At 55.7% G+C, this 22,367-nt stretch overlaps 5 protein-coding genes across 5 annotated transcripts; 3 read left to right on the plus strand and 2 right to left on the minus strand.

The window, feature by feature from the left end:
- Positions 1–238: 238 nt before the first annotated feature.
- Positions 239–5,475, minus strand: KVR01_001313 (uncharacterized protein; the record flags this gene model as incomplete). Its single annotated transcript, XM_044794598.1, has 9 exons — positions 239–546; positions 619–813; positions 1,225–1,300; positions 1,780–1,839; positions 2,695–3,279; positions 3,434–4,313; positions 4,372–4,641; positions 4,709–5,361; positions 5,428–5,475. The coding sequence occupies 9 exons, from the start codon at positions 5,473–5,475 to the stop codon at positions 239–241; spliced, it is 3,075 nt and encodes a 1,024-aa protein (XP_044649268.1).
- A 3,565-nt stretch (positions 5,476–9,040) lies between these two features.
- On the plus strand, positions 9,041–9,380 carry KVR01_001406 (uncharacterized protein; the record flags this gene model as incomplete). The annotated part of the gene is made up of 2 exons (XM_044794954.1): positions 9,041–9,295; positions 9,330–9,380. The coding sequence occupies 2 exons, from the start codon at positions 9,041–9,043 to the stop codon at positions 9,378–9,380; spliced, it is 306 nt and encodes a 101-aa protein (XP_044649361.1).
- Positions 9,381–10,072: 692 nt separating this feature from the next.
- On the minus strand, positions 10,073–11,500 carry KVR01_001885 (uncharacterized protein). Its single transcript, XM_044792261.1, has 4 exons — positions 11,189–11,500; positions 10,977–11,011; positions 10,863–10,920; positions 10,073–10,751 (listed from the first exon to the last, which is right to left on the minus strand). The coding sequence occupies exons 1-4, from the start codon at positions 11,274–11,276 to the stop codon at positions 10,528–10,530; spliced, it is 405 nt and encodes a 134-aa protein (XP_044649840.1). The 5' UTR covers positions 11,277–11,500; the 3' UTR covers positions 10,073–10,527.
- A 148-nt stretch (positions 11,501–11,648) lies between these two features.
- Positions 11,649–14,426, plus strand: KVR01_001755 (uncharacterized protein). Its single transcript, XM_044784194.1, has 2 exons — positions 11,649–12,145; positions 12,199–14,426. Exons 1-2 carry the CDS (start codon positions 11,787–11,789, stop codon positions 13,361–13,363), a joined length of 1,524 nt encoding a protein of 507 aa, XP_044649710.1. The 5' UTR covers positions 11,649–11,786; the 3' UTR covers positions 13,364–14,426.
- Positions 14,427–19,564: 5,138 nt separating this feature from the next.
- Positions 19,565–21,573, plus strand: KVR01_001778 (uncharacterized protein). Its single transcript, XM_044786489.1, has 3 exons — positions 19,565–20,178; positions 20,231–20,401; positions 20,518–21,573. Exons 1-3 carry the CDS (start codon positions 20,053–20,055, stop codon positions 20,839–20,841), a joined length of 621 nt encoding a protein of 206 aa, XP_044649733.1. The 5' UTR covers positions 19,565–20,052; the 3' UTR covers positions 20,842–21,573.
- The last annotated feature ends 794 nt before the right edge of the window (positions 21,574–22,367 follow it).

Consider the following 22,367-nt stretch of genomic DNA (forward strand, 5'->3'; position numbering starts at 1 on the left):
CTGTATGTTCTAACAAGCCAGGGAGTCCACAGATGAGCCACTCGTAGGATGTAAGAGTTGTCCGAGCAGGATCTGGACCTGCAGGAAAGGAGCCCGTAAGAGAAGGCTGGCTATTGTTTGGACAGCACCAGTCGACGGGCAAGAAGCAAGGCTCTGGAGAGTGGCCAGCCTCGTGTGATGAAGTCGTCAGCTAGGTATGGGGGCAAAGTACACAGTCCCACGCCGAAGAGTTGCAGGATCAGATACTAAGTGCTGAGAGGGGGCCGACACTAGGCAGACGGCAATGAAAGATTATATAAAGGATGGATCTCTCGACTGAGAAAACTGATAAAAACACTTCGCTGAAGTGGATTGGGGTGGTGGAAGCCATGGCGGGCGACATGGGTGGCGAAGCAAAGTGCCCTGAGGGTATGTATAAGAGATCGCTTAGACGACTCGAGCAGAACGACGAAGAGAGACACACTGGCTGCCGGACACCGGGTGCGAGCTTTGCTGGGAGCTCCGTGGGACTTCGAGCAGAGCCGCATTTTATGGAGACCTGATTTCCTTGCCCAATGGAAACGTCCCGCGGGTATCTCACCAGCCCAGTCAAGGATCTCGTAGGCCAATCTTTCTCGCTCCTTTCCCGCTTGTCTGTTCCTTCCGTGCTGACGCCAGGCTTCGCCTGGGTGTCCTTGCATATGTAACCCCCTTGGACCTCGACCCCGGCCAACAGAATGGGGGCACCCGGAGCTGAGGTGGTTCGCTTGTGCTCTCGAGGGCCATTAAAGTGGACAAAGGAGCTGCGCCCCTGCCCACCGAAGGACGTTGCAACTGTAACTCTTGGTCGTGTTACGGCACGGCACCCGATCGGGGCGTGAGCTGACTTATCATGACACCCCTCCCCTTGCCGTTCGCGAGCCGCCCCGGTGTGGGTGCTCACTACCCAAACCCAGTTGGATTGGTGAAAAAGCAACTGTATGATGCCACCCCGAGTTCAGCTTGAGGCTCTGCCCTGGGGTTCCCTGCCTGTCCCGTTCTCGAGAATGCGTATGCTGACTGCTGATCTTGTAGGATTACGATCCTGACGCAGATGGACTATACGTTAGAGGCTAGATGTCTTTCAACCTTGGAGAAGGTTCGTAGTCATCAAGAAACACGTGTGTCGAATCTGCCGTCTCGCAAGCACCTGGAAGGTTGTGCCTTGGCTGCCAGGCTGACACTCCGCTTGTTAGGCACACGTACGAGGCGATCTGAGGGCGGACCTGACCACAACGCCGGCCAGTTTTGTTTTGCCGATGCTGTGCCCCATTCCAGGGCGCTAAGTGCTATCTTAGCTGTCGAGACTGTTCAGCCCCATTTCGTGGAGCACAGCTGTCCATTTCGTCTTTGGTCCTTTGGCACGCACCAATGTCAGACTTCCTCCATGGGCTGGTGGTGTGGTGCGTGGTCACACACGGAGGCCGATACACTAGGCCTGAACCAGGCCTTTTCTCACGCAAGCCGGGCGACGGCACCCTTGTCGACAACAATCTCAGTGAGGGGCTCAGGCCAGTCAGAGTGAGCCCTGCCATCCTGGGGAAGTGGATCTTTACTGGAAGCGCTCTCAGTGGAGGGTAAGAGAGGTAAGCATGTGGCACAGCAGAGCCAACCATGGGTCCTCGTTCTGAAATTTCATTTGAGATGTTCGACTCTGGCAGCTCTGGCAAACAAGACAGCCAGTTTTGAGCCGCACGGTCGCATCGACGATGCAAACTCAGGCCGCTCTTTGATCTGGACCCCAAATTGGGACCAGCATACAGACTGGGTAGGAGCAGCGGCACGGAGATTACCTTTGATCAACCAGTGATGATCGTGCAGCTGGGCCGTTCATTTGAGATTGACAAACAAAGAAGCGTTGCATGGAGCCAACCTCTCAAGTAGGATTTGACAACACCCAAGAGACAACGCTGATGCCGAGGGACACAGCCAGGAGTCGGATAGTAGAGGTGCGTGGAAATGAGGTACTAGGCGAGTGAGTGAATGAGTCGGGGACGGCAACGCCCTGAACCTTGGAACGCTTCCCACCCTGCGAATGGCATGTTGCATTGCTGCAGGCAAACAACACTAGCCGGAAGGCGCATTTCGACCTGTCAAGGCCTCTCTCGGTTGCACTGGTCTGCTTGATTCGCTTGAGCAGCGTTGTAGTTGCCTTGTAAGGCGACCGATTGTCCTTCCTGCCTGGAACGGGCGAACCAGGCTGGTCGCACAGGTTGGAGGAGCCGTCTCACCCCCCCCTCCCGGCTTGCATTATCTTCTCGCATCCAGCTTATCAAATTTTGATGGCCCTCCTCTGCCCGTTTTGAGCGGTATCGAGACACTGTAACCCTGAAGACTGAAAACGCCCGAAAAGAACAGTGGCTCCTCGGCAGTCTGAGTGAGCGCACCTACAGTAAACTCCAAGCCCTTGCGCCTGGATACGAACGAGAACAATGCGTGACATTCTAACCCAATTGTCATCACTCATGTTTTTAAAAAGGCTCCCAATCATACTGGTGCAGTCATTGCTCTGGGGGTAGGACATGGACCCTGCAATTGCTGCATTTCTGATGGCCGTCACAGTGATCCATGCAGCATATGGCGGTGGTGCTGGTGAGGGATGGATTGCTACAGTGACACTAGACAAGGTGATGTGGTCAGCTTCAAGATGGGGAACGAGATCAGCTTAGTACGTACGCAAAACCAAAGAGTCTCAACCGCAACCCTCGGTCGTTTCCGAGGGGTTGGTTGCTGTGCCAATGCATCTCTCTTGCGGCCTTTGCTCGGGCCTACCGAAGAAGAGGACGAGGACTGGGACGACGCAGTGGGGTTTTCGCGGTCAGAGCCAGGCGAGCTGCTCGCAGGTAGATCAGGATCCACGCTCTTCCACTCGGATATGTCCATTCTAGAGCCAAGGCGGCCCGAGTAGTGATCATCGATGTGGTTGAAGCGCTCCGTTCCGGACTTGTTCTTTCCACTTATCTCTACAACAGTCTTGCAGAAGCCGCACCAGAACCTGCTCTCGGAGTCGCGCCCGACTCGGCAACGAGCAAGCTTTTGGTCGATCTCGGTTGGATCCGTTATCGCGTGCTCTTTAGACACATGTGCCCTGAACTGTTCGCGACGGTGGCAGGCCTTGCCGCATTTTTCACTGGGGTCTAGCCGGCTCGGCTCGCTACACTTCCACAGTTCGAGCTGAAAATGTTGGCTGTTCTCGTGACGCTTCCAGTCATTCTTGCTACCAAAGCGTTTGTCGCATTGTGAGTAAGTACAACCGTACGGCTTTTCGTGTCGTTTCTTATGCTTCCTGTAGCACAATTTAGCGAGGCAATTATCAGGTAAGAATGATGGGCCAGGCTCACTTGAGTTCGCAGGGCCTTGGAAATACTTTGCCACAGTTTGGCACGTCGCACATCACCGAACTAGCATCGCTGACAGCACTGCTAATTGAGTGGCTTGTCAAGGGCGTTCTGTCGGGTTGCCTGGGCTTTTGGTATCCAAGCTCTTGCAAGAGGCCTGCGAGGGTGCCTTGATGCTCCAAGGCCTTGATCCACTCAGACGCTTCATGCCTGTTGGGAACCAAGCTAGATGGCTCCGAGGATAGCACCGACACAGCCGGGTATTCCGCGGAGGCGGTATGAGCTGCCTCGTCAAGAGCTCGCTTGTCACGAGCACTTGGTATAGTGACCGTGGCTAGAGACACGGCGTCCACTGTCACGCTGACCTCGGGCCTGACTGGATAGTCTTGAACGTCCACGTTCTCCGACTCGCACGATACCGAATCAGTGTCATCCTCAATTGTCTCTGCTATGTTGTCATGGTTCTGTAGGGGTTCCTTCATGTTCGGCATGGATACTTCGGTCTGTGTAGTAGAGGGCAGCTGTTCGTCATCCATCTCGCTCACATTCCCGGATTCATCGTCCAAGTACTCCGGTTCAATGAACTCGTCTTCAGAAGCAGAATCGGAAACACCATCTAGAGTTTGCTGCTCATGTTGGTCTTGTTGCGCGTGGTCGAGCTGCATGGAGGTACTATCATCTCCTGGGCTAGCCGACGGAATTTGTACAGCAGCCTGAGGCAGTTGGCCCTCCGCATCATTGGATGCCATCAAGTGAAGCTGTTGATTTGCGGTGTTTGCATCCTGGTACTGATTCATCTGTTGCCCCGTATAGCCTAGGTTGGCAGAGTACCTCGGTGGTTGCTCCTGGATTGCTGGCGAATAGCCCGGCCATTTGTCATAGTGGTTGGCATCCATGCGCAAATCGGCCCCTACGGATCCCACACCAGCTAGGTCAGGGCCGGGTGAAACAGGTTCTCTTTACGATGCAGTTAGCGGTGGTGTTGTGGAAAGGGGGGACCTGTATAGCGGCTCACTTGTACACGTAGTCCTCGAGATCATCATCCCGAGGGATCACATTATGGACCCTCTTCAGATGCTGCCTGAAATTGTCTGCCCGAGGCCATTTCTTTTCCTTCTTGCGGCAACCCGGAACGATGCATCTGTAGCATTTGCCATTGGCTTGCTGTTCAGGATGGCAGCTTCTCTTGTGCCGATCGACGTCATTCGGTGTGCTGAAGCCTTCGGTACGTGTGCAGCCAGGGACGTCGCAGCGGTGAGGCTTCTCGTGCTTCTGCTTGTGCTTCCTTGATGTGTTTCTTAGCATGACAAGATTTCAAGACATGCAATACCCGGCTTGAGAGGGGGCCATACTTCAACTCAGACTTGGTTTTGACCTTTTGGTGACAGGTTGGGCAAACCAGACTACCGCTGTCTACAGCCAAGACCAATGTGGTTGTCTGCATTGATGCCTGTGCCCAAGCTTCCGAAGAGAATGGAGTGCGGTCTACTTGAAGGCCAGCAAGGTGGCTCGAAATGCTCCCATTCTCACCACTGCGGTCGGCATCCCCACAGGCTGAGCCGTTGAAGACGCTCTGCGTAGCCCTGCTGTGATAGCCAGAGTCTGACGGCAACGCTCCTGGCCCGGTTGTCTCGCATTCAGATGGCACATGGTTCTCCCGGTAGGTGGAGTAGGCTTGTCCACCCAGGCGATGGTAATTCAGTTTCGCACCTCGCAAGTCACCAGATCGTGGCAGTGGTACAGCTCGACCATGAATGGGGTCCCATGGTTTCTCCGGGGAATTGTACCAGTCTATGAATGGGTTGCGCGGGGCAGGCCGTGCAAAGGCCTCGTGTGGCTGGAGGTTCCGGTTGATGGCTGGTGTTTGCAAGTCACCAAGACCATCCATGAAGCCGGGGATGGCAGGAGTGGGTAAAGCTATGCCACCGGAGCTGGTCAGATCGGGCTCAAGGGGCCGTGGACGCCCGCCTATGTTGCCGTTGAACGAGACAGGGAGCATGAATGCCTAAGCGGGGGGCAGGTTAGAAGAGACAGTTGGTCACTACGGGGCAGCAAAGAGTAGGCAGCATACCGAGACTGAGCGTTGCTCCGGGATGGGGAAGGAAGTTTGTTCGGCCATGATGTTACAATCAACACCAAGTAAGCCCTCGGCGGAAGATGACGTCGCAGATGAGGCACATGTGTTGGTCCTGGATTGCCTCAAAGCGCTGGCCGGGGCAGATGCGCTGTTCAGACGAGCAGGGCACTGCTGGGCCGCCAGAGAATGGGAGGCGAACTGCAGGCGTCAGAGCGATGGTGGTGTAAACACAGGAGGATGGATGCCAACAAGCCTGCAAGCCCGCCCAGATAAGTGTTCCTGGATGGGATGAAAGGCCGCAAGAGCGTACACGGCGGCGCGCCCGGGCTTGGACGAGCACTGGGTGCAGGCTATTACCGGCTGGTTGGAAAGCCGTTGATGCGATGGAAAGCTGGAATCGCTGGTTCCACTTGCCTGAAGGCGGGTGTGGGCGGGCGAACCAGGCAGGCGAACCACGGGCGAACCACGGGCGAACCAGACCAGGCGAGCGTGCGCGGATGGGAATAAAAACCCCACTGACAGACCGACCGACCACCTAGGTAGGCAGGTACTGTGCGACAGGTGTCTGCGTTGGGAGGCCACTGACCAACGATCTCTTGTGACAGGGTTGGTTATGCCTGGTGGTCTTTCAACATCCCATTTTCCCCTCGGACAAGACGTCGATTCCGATGCAAGGGAAGTGGTGTTCGTCTGGGGGGACGAGATCGAGTCATGAGATGACGGGCTGCGTCCTTTGGGCCATCTCAAATCTCATCAGGATGATGCACGGGTGAAGGGAAGACGGGAATGCAGGCCGGCAGGCCGGCAGTCGAGCTTCCAGAGAGGGATAGAATGGGCGATGGGGGAGCGTCGTAAGCTGTGGATCAACGTCGGTGTCAGTGTCGGTGTCGGTGTTGGTGGCAGGTAGCGATAGTGAGTGATAGTGGCAGTGTCGAAAAGTGTCTGCTTGTCTCGGGGGGTGGTAAGGCAACCAAAACCAAGCCACCTTCCGGTCTATCGGTCGCTTGTTCGCCTCACTTTTTGACTTTTCCCACCTCTTTGGGGGCCCTTCTTCCTGATTGCAGCACCACCTGCAGCCCGTAACCCAATGGGAAGGCGCTGGAGTTACGGCATCAACCACCCCTTAGACAGCCTACCTAGTGCCTCTTGTCCCTCCCTGCCCGCCCGCCCGCCGCTGCTACTGAGTCCTGCCAAGTCCACCGCCAGCGCGACACGAGAACCGGTCTCGCCTGCACGGTAAGGATCGAGGAAAAGGCAACCATGCCAGATCACGTGCACTCGTGACAAGACCTCGTTTCTCAAGCATCCAGCATCCCACGCTTTCACCATTCAACTCGAAATATTAAAAGTCGTCATGAGAATTATTCTGACAAGGTCCAAGGCTCAATACGGTCTAATCACGATGACCGCCAGAACAACCTCATCTTCCGTTTGGACGCCATAAATTGCCGACCGTCCTCGTCTCGTCTTGAATTTCATGGAGGCAAGTGGGACCTCTTTCGGACCGCGGTGCACGTCTCCTTCATTATGTGCCGCCGGTGCATTGGACCCAAACACCTGTCGTCCCTTCTCAGCGAGTTAAGCGAGAATCCCGTTCCAGGTTGGCGGCTCGGGCCTTCCCTCCCCCCACCCACAATCGGCCTGTCCATGGCCATACGCCTGTGCCCAGTGTTAGCGACGACGAGGCTTCCCTTGTTCACCTATGCAGGAGCTTGCCGGCATTCAATTCGTCCTTGTGCGGCACAGCGACAAGACTCATATTCCCCTTATGGCTCGCGTCTTGGCCGCTTCACTCGTTGATACAGACTCCTGAAACGGTCACACGCCGGCTGGAGACTTGGACAATCAACTACCCAAGCAAGGAAAGCGAGATGCAGACGTGGCTGACAGCATCTCAACCGGTCGTCTGCCTCGCTCACTTACCGTCCAGGTGCCCACCTTGTTTCTGACCAAGATCATGGCCTTCTTTGAGGAGGAAAGGCACCTGTGCCGCGCGACGACATGCAGAGAGTGATTCCCCGGTTATTGCAACACTCTAAGCCAAGCGGCCGGATGTCCTGCAGCTGCATTGATTGTAATGTTCTGGCCAGTCAGCCTTGGGCAACGTGACCTTGCAGGGAAGCCTCGTCATGAAAATCTGCGCTTGCACTCCTAGCCTCTATCTTGGCGTGTTCTCTCCTGGAGGCCTTTGGACTCAAGTCATATTTTCTGAACACGGATATGTAGGCCTCAAGAAAAGCAGATGGTACAGCTTACCTTTACTGCAGCTGCAGTCTGCCTCCCATGGAAGGATTCCGCGGGTAACCCGACAGAATGCGTGGGCTGCCGGATTAGACCGGTCGAAAATCTGGCTAGATTGTGTTACTTTTGAGAAGTTCTAGATGTTGCAATCTGCAGCATGCCTAGAGAAGAATATTCTGGAATGAGCGGCACGGAAACCTGCGCTTCCTTGCCAGTGTCTGCAGGTCACCCATCGCACACTCGCACGAGGTTTTGTTTATTTGTTTATTTTGCGGTACCTGTTCGATGACGACCATTTTTGTGACGCATGGTCTGAGAATGAGACGAGAGCATACCAGAAAATACTCAATCCCCGGTCAGCAGAAAATCATCGGGGTATTCCATAACAACTGGATCACACGGTACTAGATCGACTCCACCTGATTTTGTTTGCTTGCCCCTCTTGGCTTGCAGGACCAACCATGACCGGTTCTGGCTTGGAGATACGCAGCTCAAGTGACGTCCTCTTTTCTTCTCAAACGGAAATCTTGGATGCTGGGGCCTGCTCCCACAAGAAACGAGGACTTCTTCGTGATATCATCTGCCCTTGCTGTGTCGACAGTGTATTTTGGTGTGAGGTGTTACAACAAAATGCTGACTACTGCAATCTCTATCAACATCACGATCTCTCAGCATCTTCCATCAAGGTTGACAGTCGTTCACATGCCACGTCTGCCTGAAGATCTTCTGGTCATGCGGTTGTGCTCACCTCTTGCCGCTGCTGTCCCTTCTCAGGATAGTTCCCCGGAGGGGCCGGCCACACAAACCCGTGCCGGCATCAGCACTGGTCCACAATGCGAATATCAAGCAACATGACATGTGATAAATCGACTGCAGATGAGATGACTTGAACTTCTCATGTGCAGGATAATGGCGTAGTCGAGAAAGAACCCGAGTACAGCATCATAGCATCTTGCTGCTGTGATGGCAGAAGCGCGCAAGTTTGCTTGAATATGCTCACCTTGCAGGCAACGGGGCCATATGGCTGGTCATGAGAGCATCATGGAATTCTATAAAGAGGATATGGGCACTCGGCGCGGCCGAAAGGGCCTCTTCGCCTCACAGCTCACACAAAGCCTCTCAAAATCCCCGAGTGGTCACCAACACGCAAGTCTGGAGACATCGCCTTGGACTGTCAAACACTTCATTCGCGGGTCTAACTGCACCGCGAGACACAGAGGCTGTGCTTGAACGTATGTCACCAGACACTTCTCTTCTGAGCTGTCGCCCCACCAGTGGTCTGTCTCAGAGAACTTGGCGGCTGACGAATGCTGGCAGATTCAACACCCAATCGATTATCAACACCTGGAAGACAGGTCACGTCACAATGTGCGACTGGGAAGAGTTCATCTTTGGCTGCTCCTGCTCCTACACCAAGCGCAAGAGCTACTGCCATTTTGCCCGCAACGACCCCAACCACCAGTGCTTCGGCGTGCAAGTCCTCAAGAAGGTCTGGGAGGTGCCTGAGATCTGCGACAAGTGCAGCCAAAGGAACAACAGGACATCTTCGCGAGCATACCAGCCCTATGGACAGGAACCCGGTGAGTCTCCAGCTTGCTATAATCGATCCGCTGTTGGGGGCGTGCTTCAAGGCTGATGAAACTGCGCATGCAAAGGCCACCGACGTCGATGAGGAGCCGCACGGCTACGGACAGCTGCTCCGGTGACTCCGGCGGTGCATTGTTCGTCATTTGTGCTGGAGACTTTCGGAATCAGTATGACCCTGGTGGGTCTCTCTTTGGATGGAGTACATCTTGGGCTAAGTGCATGAGTTTCACCCCGTCTGCGGATGCAGGATATTCTCCCGCTTAGAATGGATCCCAACATAGTGGTATTACCTAGGGTTACATATCGCGATCTCTTGGCTGTGTAAATACCTACTTAAGTAGGCTTGTCGTTCACTGCCTGGAAGATTTCTTACCCGGGCAATCAAAAAGTCTGTTCTACGATGTCGTGGACCCTTTCGATGGTGCAACATTCCACAGTGAAAATCTCCCGAGCCACTTCATGTTGAACTCATGTGACGGAAAATTCTCCTAGACCGGTCGAGGTATGCACGATTTGGTGGGACAAATCTTCTGCAATACTGCGAGCACTCGCTGAAGTTTCGTACGTTACGCGGCATAACACTGTGACGGCAGTCTCAAGGCAGGTTTTTTCACAGTGGAAAGCCCAGCGTCTTGATCGATTCCGGAAAGGATGACAGTGAGGCGGCATAAAAATCCTCCGCATACAGATGCTTCACATGTCTGGCACCAATCTAGATCGCTGTGTCCTCAAAAAGAAGCGCCGTGGGACGATAGAAGCCCGGGATGAGAAAGCTCCGCCATCGCCGTGTATGGAAGCACAGCGCAGGCAAGGACAATGACGAGGTTGGAAACCGGTATCTGCGAAACCTTGCGGCCCCCCTGCAAAGGGCCAAGGTACTAGGCGTCAAGGTACAAGGGCGAGCGGGAGCCTGCTCCAAGGACACACACGGCAAACGGCCCGGCTCGAAACGACACACTCGTGGGGGAAAACGGCTGGCAGACGATATGGCATGTGGCTAACCGCTTCAATAAATCCCAGGCCCCTTGCTTCCAGGACCCCTGCTAGGAAGTCTGGTGTATCCCAATGCTGCGCGTCCCATGCGCCCGAGCTATCTGCCGGGGCGGCGACGGAGCATGGCATCGCCGGCAAGGCGCACTCGGCTAAAGACACACAGAATGAGCCCCAGAGTCCTACCACAGATCGCACTTCGAAACCAGCACCCTTCTTACTGCTGATCCTCGCTGGAAGCTGCGGCCCGGCGCGCGAGATGACGACCCGCGTGTCTTAGCTGGAGGATGCAGCGGCGGTGGCCTCGGCGGGCTGCTCGTCGTCGAAATTCGTGGCGCCCTCGACGGTCCCGACGACGTTGTACCTGTTGGAGAAGAACTTGATCCAGTCGTTTAGGGTCCCCTTCTCCTTGTCGGTCAGGTCTTTCCACTCTGGCGAGACGTCATCCGGGTTGGTGGAGGTTTTCGCGAGCGCCCTGGAGGCATCCTTGCCGGCGAAGACTTTACCAGCAGTTGTTTGTCAGTGGTAATCACGTCGGTAGGCGAGTGCATCATATGAAGAGAATCAACAAGGAAAACCTTGACGATCTCAAGAAGCACGGGTGGTCTTACCGTTGTATGAGTTCCCGGGCTGGTACATCTTGTTGCCGGTCACATCATATACCTTTCCCTACAACGAGTGAGACTCTGACCGTACAAGACTGTCTCACGAACAAGGATTCATACCTTGATTGCGACGTAGCATTTCGCTCCCTCCTTGCCTGCGAAGACTGGTCAGCGACGATGTACCGAGGAGAATGAGCCAGTCACCCGGCCGAGCATCAAAACGTTTTGATCGCAAGCATATGACACCCGCATGCACTCAAAAAGAGTGAGCCAGCTGTGTTCAGGGATAGGAGTAAACCATAAAGTTCAAACTCCAAAGCACTTGATCTTACCATCGGCTTTGGCAAGCTCCTCCAGAGAAATAGGGTCGTCCTTGGGAGGGGCCAGGTTCACGGGAGTCTTGGGCTTAAAGTCCGGCATCTTCGTTGATTTGGTGATGCAAGTGTGCTTCCGATTCACCTGAGAGGTTGAAGGCTATTCTGAAACGTTCAACGGTGAAAAGGCGGCTTATGTATTGCAACAATGAGAAGCAGAAGCTGATGCGAGACACACTACCCTGTAGGCAGTGATTCGTACTTGTTTGGTGCTCAAGTGGACGGTGTGTTCGGAGTTCGCTGTTGTGGGGACTCGATGGCATCTCCCCCAGTGGAGACACGGAAGCTTAGGTGGAGTTGACGACGGGTACGGAGGAGCACGCAAGAAGCACACGTATTAGTCAGCAGGCAGGGGTAGGAATTCACGTCATAGCTCTGAGAAAAGCTACTCTTATGTTCACAGCGTCTTCAATTACACGCCGAAGCTCATCAACCACATGCACTCGTCCTCGAGCGCCCAATAATTCCAGCAACAGGCACCGCCTAACCCGATGCCGAGCTTTTCCAGCTGAAGCTCTAGAAGGCTGCGAATCGAAGGGACCTCCGAAAATTGGCAATGAATGCTGTTCGCAGCGCGAAGCTCCCTCGGCGCGAGTTGCTTCGCGCCGTTCTCGAGCCGCGGCATCCCCCTCTGCGAGTGAGCACGATTAGGGCGCGATCTTCAGGCCCTGTCGTCGGAAACACCCTACTCAGCACCCCGATTTCTGGCCGTCAGGTGCGATACGCCTCCAAGTCGTCCTTCACCCCGCCTGGCCGTCCACCACCGGACGGACAACAGTCGCAAACAACGCCGCCGCCGCCTTCAGTGGGACAGATATTGCGCAGTGCATTGCGCCTACCAAATCTATTCCGTGGCCAAAACCTCAAGACATTGTTCCGGCAGAGCCCCGAAGAGCTTGTGTTAGCGCTGGCACTGCAAGTCACTCCCTCGCCGTCCTCTTCTACCGTCATGCTGACTTCTGAGACAGGCTTGCTGGAGCTGCCGGCGTTATCGGATATGTCATCTACATGTACTTCACTTACTTCTACGCCCCGCAATTCACCAAGTACCCACCCGAAATCGCGAAGTCCTTGAGGCGTGCACTGCACTACAGCAACTATTACGAGGACCCGAAGCTCGCCCTGAAATACTACAAGCTGGCTATCGAGCAATGCAATGAGCATGGCCTGGATCCATTCTCCGACGAGGTGGTCGGAATCAAAATTCAGCTTGCCGCTTGGCTAGAGAGGATCAGCAATGTCGACAATGCGATCCATGTTTTGGAGTTGGTCTTGACAGAGAACCAGAAATGGTTAAAACTAGCCGACACGGAGCCGGAAAAGCTCCCAAGAGCACCCAGGCCTGGTACAAAGGTTGGAGAAGGCGAGTCAGAGAAGACTACTACACAAGACGACTTTGACAAGTGGCTTCGCTCTTCGCGTACCAGGATCCTGGGAAAGTCGGTTGGAATCAGCACAAAACTTGGAGAATTATATGCGCATGAGCAAGTCCTACAGCAGGATAAGGCTCATGAGCGTCTGATGTGGGCCGTCGAGTCTGCCCTCGGAGAATTCCGTCGAAGATCTACCGAGGGCGTCAAGCCTGGCGAAGGACCATGGATGACACCTGAGGAGATCGGCGGCGCACTGGAATCCCTCGCACACAGCTACGAACGAAAATCCGAATTCGACCTTGCGCTGCCCTTGTTTTTCCAAGCACTCAGGCTATGTCAAGATCAGTGCCACATGGCTGTCATCATGAACAACCTCGCCGTGACTTTTGCTCAACATCCACCCAAGGCTCCCTACGAAACGCTCGCGGGAATTGTCCCTGGTGAAGGCGATACTGCCGCAAAACCCAGCTCAGCTGAGCAGTGGACGCGGAAGGACCTCCTGGAGTCGGGCCAGCGATGGGCCAAGAACGCCTATCAGCATGCGAAGGAAGCCTCTGGGGAGAAGCGCACTCCGGAATGCGACGAGGCCTGCGCCGTGGCTCTTGTCAACCTGGGTGATATTGCAGCCATGAGTGGTGACGTTCAAGAAGCGCGCCGACGGTACGAGCGAGGCATCAAGCTCAGTGAAAAGAACGGCTTCGCCGACGGGGTAGCGCAGGCTCGAGCTGGTCTGGAGCGTCTCGCGCAGAGAAGCTCTTGAACTGGCAAATGAGCCCATCTATGGATGTCGAGTATGAGTCACACACGGGCCCAGCTCTGCTCCGCCTCGCTTTTCCAGATCACCAATATGTTCATAATCAGAGGCAGAGTAGGAGTCATCACCCTATGCCCGCAACTCGAGCGGCGGCGGCTTGCAAACCACGTTGCCACGCAGCGGTGGCAACGTGCAAAGGCAAAATCGGATTACGTGAAACGTTCCATCGCATCTGTTGTATATTGTCGAGCAAGGAGGGCGTTTGGTATCAGCTACATGCCAGGGGATTATGGCAACAGAGCCCAAGCATCCAGCTTCTGCTCAAGTCACTGCCATCGCATCAGGCCACCCTGATGCAGGATATTAAGGTTCACGAAATAGCAAGACGAGACACTCGTGCTGTTGCGGCCCAATCACGAGCGTGGATTGAACATGCGGCTATTTCCGTAGGCTTAAGCCCGAAACGCACCCGGAAGCTGTGGCTGGACGCCTAGAAGCGCGATCTAAGACCAACCCGAGATGTCCCAGATAGGACCAATGCACCGTCACGGGCCTCACGCCCCGAAATTTGACCCGCCAGATCATGAACAAGCACCGCGGGGACTCGAGGCGTGGGATTGTTAACCACACCGCTGACCTCAGAAGCATTGCATGCATGTCAAGGGTAGCGGCACACGTGTTTTCAAGGTTGTGTCCGTCGGCACGGCCGTGGCGACGAATGGCTGCAGTTGTGGCTGCCCTCCTGCAGGCCATCGTCACCAGCCTGGAAGCTTGTGGCACGGTGACCAGCCCCACGATGGCCGGCGGCATGGGGTTCTCTGTACTGTGGTAGCAAAGGGTGGAGGGTGGCATGATATCACCTCTACCTCGACCCCAGGGCCCTGGACTCGGTACGGGTACCCGCTTTGAGGGGCTCCATTGTGGAGGCATCTGGACCCACGGGGCTAGGCTCCCACATTAACGTCCAAGGAGATGGTTGTATTATGTAGAAGGGGGCTAGAAAAGAAGGAAAAAATTAGGTACTGTGGTATTTCGCAAAGTCCTGCGCATGGACAGGGTTGTGAGCCGATGGGGCCGTTTTTTGGAATCATTTTGACAGGTGGTGTATCGCTTCCGCTGTATATTGGCCGGCGGGTCAAGGGCCCTTCTCTGGTCCTCCAATCAGATCTCGCCTGGCCCCTGCTGGGGACCCAATCCCACGATCTTCCAGCGGATCTCGTAGTTAATCGTGCAGGTGCTGGCAGCTGGGGCCAGTGGGGAGGGCAGGGGAGCCGTTCCTTCGCGAGAGCGCGCCTGTTGCTCCATCAATAGCGACGACGAGATTCAAAGCCATTTGTGAGGGACACGAAAACACGACGGGGAGCCATGTCGTCGGCGGGCAATGGCCCGGTCCCGTCCGTATCTCTCCCGCATACCTAGGTAGGATAGGCGCCGCCAAAGGACCCAAGGGGAATTTGATAACACCTACATGAATCCACCTTGGACCCCTTGCTAGCCCCGGCCGCGGCCCTCAAGCCTCACCACGGGAAGGGTCCGGTTCCCCATTCCACTTCACGATATTTCTATTAATAGGGAGCAGGGGAACGGAACGTGACCGTAGCTATCACGCAGCTTTGTGGAGAATGGGGGGGAAGAAAAAAAAAGAGGCGCCCCCGCCTGAGGGAGGCACAGATAGAGTGACCGCCGCGTCTCGGGGCCGCGATCCTGTGTGGGCGCCAGCATGTCTTCAGTGTTGACCCATGCAAGCCGCCTTTTCTCTTTTCGCCCTCTCCGCCTCCGCCTCCCGCCCCCCGCCATCAACCTCATGTCTCGCGGAGGATCTAGGGCTGAAGGGAGGCTCAAATGGCGGGATCCTGGGGGGTTGGCGGCGGAGACGGGGTTTCCACATTGGGGAGCTCCATTGTCTCGGCCCTGCGCACGAGGACGACGGGGCGCATGTCAGCACCATGTGGCGGGATGTCGGCCGGAGGCTAACTGGCTGATTGTCTTGCGGAGCTCCCAGGAGTGGCACGTCCGGCGCAGCCCGTGATGCCCTGCATTGTTGTGTAACGTAGCTCTGTTTATATGCCTTTGCTTTACCGCCCCCCCCTGGCACTGTACAGTATCTTTCTGGTTAACAGGGCTGAAGAGAGGGCTTGAAATGTCTCTCGCTTAGAGGTATTCATGCTGGGCTAGTCACGCGGTTCACAGATTGATATGTGCTCTACGCCATTTCCGTATCTCACGGCATGGGGGGCTTGAGAGAAACAGACGACGACATATATCATTCTGTGGCCCGCCCTGAATATGCTTTTGCTCGAAGGCTCATAATTGCTCATAATCACATGTCTGCTGTTGAGTTGTGCCGTGCTCGGATGCAGGACTGGCTGCATTGGTGCCGTACAGACATATTTCGGGTATCAGCGGGCCAAGATGTATGCATACTGTATGCCCGCAGTCTCAGGTCGCCCATTGCAGACGAAGTAAATATTTATGAGAGAAAAAATCAATCGCTAGAGGGATGCACCTACCTGTCCTGCACGGCGCCGATCAGTATATTCCCCAGGCCCATTCATAAGAGACAGCGGATTCTAGGGGGGCAGATCTTGCGCCCTCGCACAGCATGTGGCCCTAAAGAAAGCTTGTCCAGAGGGGAACCGCTGCGCTTCCCCGCTCTCCATCTCCTCTCTCTACCAGCCTACCTGCCTACCTCTCCCAATCTCACTCGTATGCAATGCAAGGAAGGCCTGGCGAGTTGGATTCTCCGGCGCGGAATGGTGGGAACACAGTGCCCGCTGCTTTTCTGGTTCCCCTCTGATGATTTGACGATGTGGTTATTGGGAGTGGGGGGCAAGGGGTAACTATGTTGTTTTTACGTGCAGAGATGTCATAAGAGTAGCAGTCAGTAATTTCCATGCTTTTGGAAGAGGCACGCAGTAACACCTCGGGCGCAGGAGAAATGGACTTGACGTTCTGGATTCTGGAATCGAACGTCCAGCCTGTGGTCGCCGATTCTCGGCTTGTTGACCTGGGGTAATCCTGCCCCTGGATCCTCCCGGATTTAGACGCCGCTGATGATTCCATAATTTCGCCGTAAGCTCTAGGGCCGAGAGCCGGGGGCTCGCGGCCGCGAGTCAGGTGCAGAACAGATCTATCTTGCATGCTCGAATCTGGAAGTCAGGCATGGCAGTCGGCGGGGTCCGGAGGAGGTGCTGGTCCTTTGGCATGAAGTGGTGGGGAGTCGGTGGTGGAGGAGGTGCCTGGCTGGCAAGGTTGAAATGCTGCTGCCTTGGGAGGACGGTGTGAATGACGATAGCTTCGGCTGGTACCCTGGGGCGTGCGTCAACCAATTATACAGGTGCCCAGATATAGAAGAGCGTGAGCTGTCAGGTGTGGCATAGTGCCCAAAGAGACCGAATACCCCTGCTGCAAAGGACCCTTTTGAGGGATGTGGATGAACGGTGCGTGAGATGAGGTAGCGATGACAGGTTCGCGCTAGCGTGACTGGGCATATTTGCCCAGGTGTTTTGCCAATATCGGTGAGATTCGAGGTTTTGGAGGGACCCTGTGAACAGTCCCGGCATGACAGTCACAAACGACCAGCCGACAGCGTCGACGTGATTTGCCAGAGGCTCTTTCTTGGTTGTAGTCTAGAAGGTCGGCGGGTTGTTCCAACGGCGAAATGCAGTCTCCCCCCCCCCCTTCCATTGAGACCAGCAGCCTCGCTTTGCTGCGCGGCGTTGCTGACGGCAGGTTTGGGTGGCAGCAGGAGGGCCACCATTGCAGGACTGCAGCATGGAAGCCTGGCAGGAGACGATCACACAGAGGCAGGCCAGCGGGCTTTGACTTGTTGTTGCGGCGACAGGAGATATGAATGTTGAAACGCGAGGTTTGAAAGGGCGGAAAGGGCAACGGCCGTGGAGATGATTGAACTGCCAGCGCACGAATGAAGCAACAGTTTGCGATCAGGGCCAGAGGGTCGGGGCGGTAGCAGCCGTTGTGAGACTCGCCCACTCGCCCTGAGGTGGGAAGGAACCAATCAGTCGGGAACCGTCTGTGCTCAGATCGATGTCGATCACACAGAAACTTTGTTTCCTTCTCCTCCACACTGCCAGAGTGGGTGGTCAGGTGCAGTGGCCCGTGACGACCTGTGACGACCTGGGCTGGGCTGCTTCGACCTGGCGACGCGCCTGCCCTTTTCCAACGCGAACAAAACAACGCACAGCTCACGGCTGTCAACCCCAAGTGCAAGTGCCATTCAGGAACCCGACACATCGTATCACCAGGGTCATCATCTTGGTGCCAACCTTCTTATGGCATTGCCCGTGACGGGACCCACTTGACCCGCCGCGCTGGTTCCCCACTGGAGCTTAATTATTCTAATTATGGACGCTCCTCACATCATTTCGTGGCTTGCCTCTTCCTTTCTAGACGCATCGGCCTGCTCCACCTGTCCACCTGTCCACCAGGGAGCTGTGACATTCTGGCCGCTGCTGGATCCGGAACAGCATCTCCAGCGGTTGCATCGTCCCCTCTGCGTCCCTTCTGGTGCTACGAGCCTGCCGCCCGATGCGGTAACTTGGCTCGAAGCTAGGGCCCCAGTCCCTTGTCCTGCTGCTTCCCGACGTCGCCATCGTTGATCCCACCGCCGCCAGAGGACGACAATGCTCCCCGGGGTTTGTACCGGCCACGACCTGGTCCACGAGACGACGCATTCTCCTGCCCAGCCCTCCTCCCAGATGAAGGGATTGGCACGTCAACGGCAGATGAGTTGGATCCATGATTGACCAACACTGAATGATGAGATTGCCCGAGCTCACCGGGCCAGTTCATCAGCAATGCGACCACGGGTCGACGCCTGAGACTAGAAATTGTCGAAGACCGTGTTCAAATGCCGACCTGCCAATCACGCCACTATTGTGCCGTTGACAGCGTTGACAGCAGTGACAGCGCAGATCATACTGCCTACGGAGAGCCTAACATTCCTCGATTGCGACATTGAGGACATCTTCACCCAAATTGTCGGGTCACGATCTCCCAGAGTGGGCCCGCCTCCAGCCTCGAGGCTGCTTGGGTTTCCCACCCCCCGGTAGTAGGTACTAGGCCCACGGCTCCCACGTGCCATGCCTTTTTGGGCCTGCCATGTCGCGTATCCGGCCGGCTCAAGCTGGAAATAAAACACAGCCCGGAATCACAGCCCGGAATCGCGGGTCATGAGCATCACGTACTTAGTACGAATCCTCCCCCGGGCCTGGCGTTATCACGAGATCCACGTGGAATCAACCATCCGGGTATTCGTCCACGGCCGTCTCTTGGGACGCCGGCGTCAACGAGTGGGCATCCGCTGCATGCCAAGAATTCCATGGAGGGAAGATCTCCTCGCTCCACCACACTGCGTTGAACCCACGGCTGCAATAAGTAGAAAGTAGCGGAGAGACACCTGTTGCATGTCTCGGCGACGCAGGAGACAGGACGGAGTTACCGTCGAATGGCGGCCTAGGGAGTCAGATTCCCCACCGTGCGCGGACTGAGCCCTACAGACTGTGTATGTCAGGACCCCTGGCCCGACACCCCTTGTCACAACCGTCAGATGTCTGCCCAGCCCGGGCGAGTACTGCGTGGTGGCAGGGTGGGCAGGGCACCCCACTCACCTCACCTCGTACATGGTACCGACCTGCAGGGCACGGTCGTCTTCGGTATCCTGGGTACCCCATGGGCATCCCACGGCCAGGCTGGCACAAGTATGGGCTTTCCGAGATGCCGACCTTTCAGCTACTTACGCCCTGCAGCTCTAAATGAGCGGTCGTCTCTTGGAGAAGTGCGAAAGTAACGTCCCGGATACCTAGATACTCTTCCCAGAATCACCCTGTCACCATGGGGGCAGCCGGAACGGGGGCTTCAAGCTGGCTCCGTCAAGACGTTCCACGTTCTGCGCTAGCCGACCAGATCCCACCGTATCTCTATCCTTGCGACGCGGATGCAGATGCCAGTGTTCAAGGCTGATGGCTCCACAATGAGCGGCAAACACCTTGCCCACGGCTCTGCAGCGAGAAGTAGTAAGCTCCTCCGCCTGGACAGGCATAGACTGGGCAAAACCCGCCCCTGGTGGAGACACTGTGTCGGCAAATGTACATGCTTCATGTACCTGGGCATCTCCAGGCTCATCCTTCAATGGTCCCCAGCCCTATCTCGGCCATGGGCAAGGGCTCAGGAATGGATACTGTGTCACACCAACCATGGGGATGCTGGTGCACGGCTCTTTCAAACCGCAGGCCAGCATGCGGGCCACAATATCGAGGTATTAGTGACACCGCAAGTTCACTCGTTTCTCCCTCCGTAAAGGCACTCCAGACCACCGATGTAACCAGGGCGGCATGGTGAAGTCACTGGTGCCATCGCTCTGGTGTCTATCACACCAGGGCAGTAGTGATTCTCTCCTGCCTCAGTTCGCATATGCAAGTCCAGTCTGCACCAGCCAAACCTCCAAACCTCCAAGTCTGCCGCACCCACGGATAGTCCGCTCTCTAGACATCCTTTGACCCTCCCTGGACCCGACCATCATCTTCTTATAATACAAGCTCGTCTTCCGTTCCCTAGGCCCAGCCTGCCCCTCCCTCTACCATATCTCTCTCTCACCACACTTCTATAACTCACTGTGATATTTATAACACACCGCGCTAGCCCACAGCCTTCTCTCACTCGCCACATAGTATAACATGGAGGACGTCAGCCTTTTCCTCGACGCCCCGTCGCCATCACACTCTTACCTCTACACTTTCGCCGACCGCGACCAATTCCTCGACGCCAGCCGCTCAGAGACACAAAGCTCCGCAACCTCTCCCGTACGTGTCCTTATCTATGACCCAGACCGTCCCCCTCGCTAATCTTATGCAGTATGACATGACCTTTTCACGGGATTTTTCAAGCTCAGATACAATGCCGAGCCCGGACGCCGAAGGAGAGGAAGCAAGTCTGTCACCACACGACCAAGCATCAGCATCCAAGCCCGCCGCGAAGAGGAAGCGAGAGAACAGATACAAGAACGCCCCGCCATCAGTCCTATCGGTAAGTACCCGTCAGCAGAGCAGCCGGCGCCACTATCACATGTCGCTGGCACTGCATCCCCCGCACAATTCCGCAGTCGAAAGATCTCGAGCTGATGCAAGCCCGCCCCGAAACAGCGCCGCCGAGCACAAAACCGCGCCTCCCAAAGAGCCTACCGGGAGCGCAAGGACCAGCGGATCAAGGACCTGGAGCAGATGCTCAACGACGCCAAGGCGCGCAACGACGTCCTCAGCCAGGCGTATGCCGACCTGCAGGCCGAATACCTGAAGCTCAAGGCCTCCACAGTCAGCGAGCAGCAGATGCCCACGTCATACCCTGCGGCAGGCCACCCGTCGGCCGGCCACCTCGGGGGCTACGTCGACCCGTCGATGTCGGCCATGCATGTCGGCAGCGACCTGGACGCGTACCTGTACCCCGAAGTTGGGGGTTTCTCAATGTGAGGGGCTTTGCGCCTCGCACAGGGACCACGAATTCACCCCTCATGCTATTTTTTCAATTGGGATAATTGAACAAGGAGTTTCGGTAGATACATACATTGGCTACGGCCAGGGCGATTAGCGATGCAGGGTGGGGATTCTTACTTTTTCTGGTCCTCCCCACGCCTCCTCGCGTCTTCGCGGCGCGGGCTGGTTGTGGTTGGGTCACCGTTGCATTTGCGGCTTGATGCGGCTGGGCTGAATCTGGCAGCCACATGCCCGATCATTCGCCCGCTGCACGGGCGGACCACACATACATACAACATGGCTGGAGTATCCTGGGAGGGGGCGCGTCAGGCGCAGAAAAGACCGGGGATGGACCTGCGGTTTGCGGACAAGAAGGCGGGAAAAGGCAAATGAATGCACGGCGTTTGAGGCGACGGTCTTTTTCCTCTACACCTTGTTCTCATCGGGATTTGGGAGCTCACTGGTGGTTTTTTTTCTCTCTTTCTCTCTTCTCTGGGTATGCTGCTGCTACAGGACTGCTTGTGGGAGTTCATTGGACAAGGCAAGAGTTTGCGAGGGCGCATTGGGCGGCGATGATTCGGGGGGAGTTTGCCCAGGCGCCGCGGACATTGCTCTTAAGGCCCCGGCGTAAATGTACCTCCCCTTTGGACAACCCCAAAGTTCTCGCGTAGTACGAGCGGCTTAGGCGTCTCCGTTGACTCGATACTTAATCAATCGCTTGATACCCTGCGTGGTTCACTAGTAAATTTCTTCCTGTTGTGATCTTCTTGGCCGACAGAAACGCCAGAGGTCTTGCATGCCAGCAAGAAGCAAGGTTCACATCCCGTCCCCCACGGCAGCTCGACAGACTGGTTCTACGCCTACCCCTTACCACTGCCTACGACGTCTGGCCTTGCAGCCATCAAAGAAAAGAGAATCCTCATTCGCACACGACACGATGGCCGTCCTCCTATATGCTTAGTTGCCATTGCTCGGACCTGAGGACTCCAGCTGTCAAGGTGCAGCGTGTGCGCGCGGGTCGCATGGTGTGTGAGCCACGGCATATTTATCCAGCTGTGGCTTTCGACGCGGACACCGACGCAGGGCCACGACATGTGTTTGTGTGCTCCCACATGAACCTCGAGTGCCCCTAGAGCAGCATCATGCCTGAGTAGTATCAATTGATGGTTGCAAGAAGGCCGCCACACAATGACAAGGTCCAAAGAACCAGGCTGTCAAGGTTTAGTTGAGCACATAGTATGGTGCGACTTCGGTCGGATCGAGGCCTTCTGTCTAGGTACCTAGGTAGCGTTACCCTAAGCTCTAGAAAGGCATCATTGTCATACCGTATGATCCTATCGTGGACCACTCTGGTCACGTGGATCTTCAATGTTGTGTGTGAATTCTTTTCCAACCTTATATTTGTCCTTATCAATGATACCATTGATTGTACGCTTTAGTGTGCAGTTCAGTGTGACGATGATATGACCGTCTGATATTCAGGAAGATTCTTGTGGTAGTCACTGCTATTCTCGACATTATTT

The sequence above is a fragment of the Diaporthe batatas genome, assembly GCF_019321695.1.
Source record: "Diaporthe batatas strain CRI 302-4 chromosome Unknown Contig00002, whole genome shotgun sequence".
In the NCBI taxonomy this organism is placed as follows: Eukaryota; Fungi; Ascomycota; class Sordariomycetes; order Diaporthales; family Diaporthaceae; genus Diaporthe; species Diaporthe batatas.

Excerpts from the sequence above, each read along its gene's own strand:
- KVR01_001778 (XM_044786489.1), top strand. The coding sequence starts at position 20,053 with ATGGAGGACGTCAGCCTTTTCCTCGACGCCCCGTCGCCATCACACTCT. Across the intron at positions 20,179-20,230 it reads AAAGCTCCGCAACCTCTCCC|TATGACATGACCTTTTCACG; the intron begins GTACGTGTCCTT and ends AATCTTATGCAG. Across the intron at positions 20,402-20,517 it reads CCCCGCCATCAGTCCTATCG|CGCCGCCGAGCACAAAACCG; the intron begins GTAAGTACCCGT and ends GCCCCGAAACAG.
- KVR01_001885 (XM_044792261.1), bottom strand. The coding sequence starts at position 11,276 with ATGCCGGACTTTAAGCCCAAGACTCCCGTGAACCTGGCCCCTCCCAAG. Across the intron at positions 10,921-10,976 it reads AATGCTACGTCGCAATCAAG|GGAAAGGTATATGATGTGAC; the intron begins GTATGAATCCTT and ends CACTCGTTGTAG. Across the intron at positions 10,752-10,862 it reads GCCCGGGAACTCATACAACG|TCTTCGCCGGCAAGGATGCC; the intron begins GTAAGACCACCC and ends CTGCTGGTAAAG.
- KVR01_001755 (XM_044784194.1), top strand. The coding sequence starts at position 11,787 with ATGAATGCTGTTCGCAGCGCGAAGCTCCCTCGGCGCGAGTTGCTTCGC. Across the intron at positions 12,146-12,198 it reads CTTGTGTTAGCGCTGGCACT|GCTTGCTGGAGCTGCCGGCG; the intron begins GCAAGTCACTCC and ends CTTCTGAGACAG.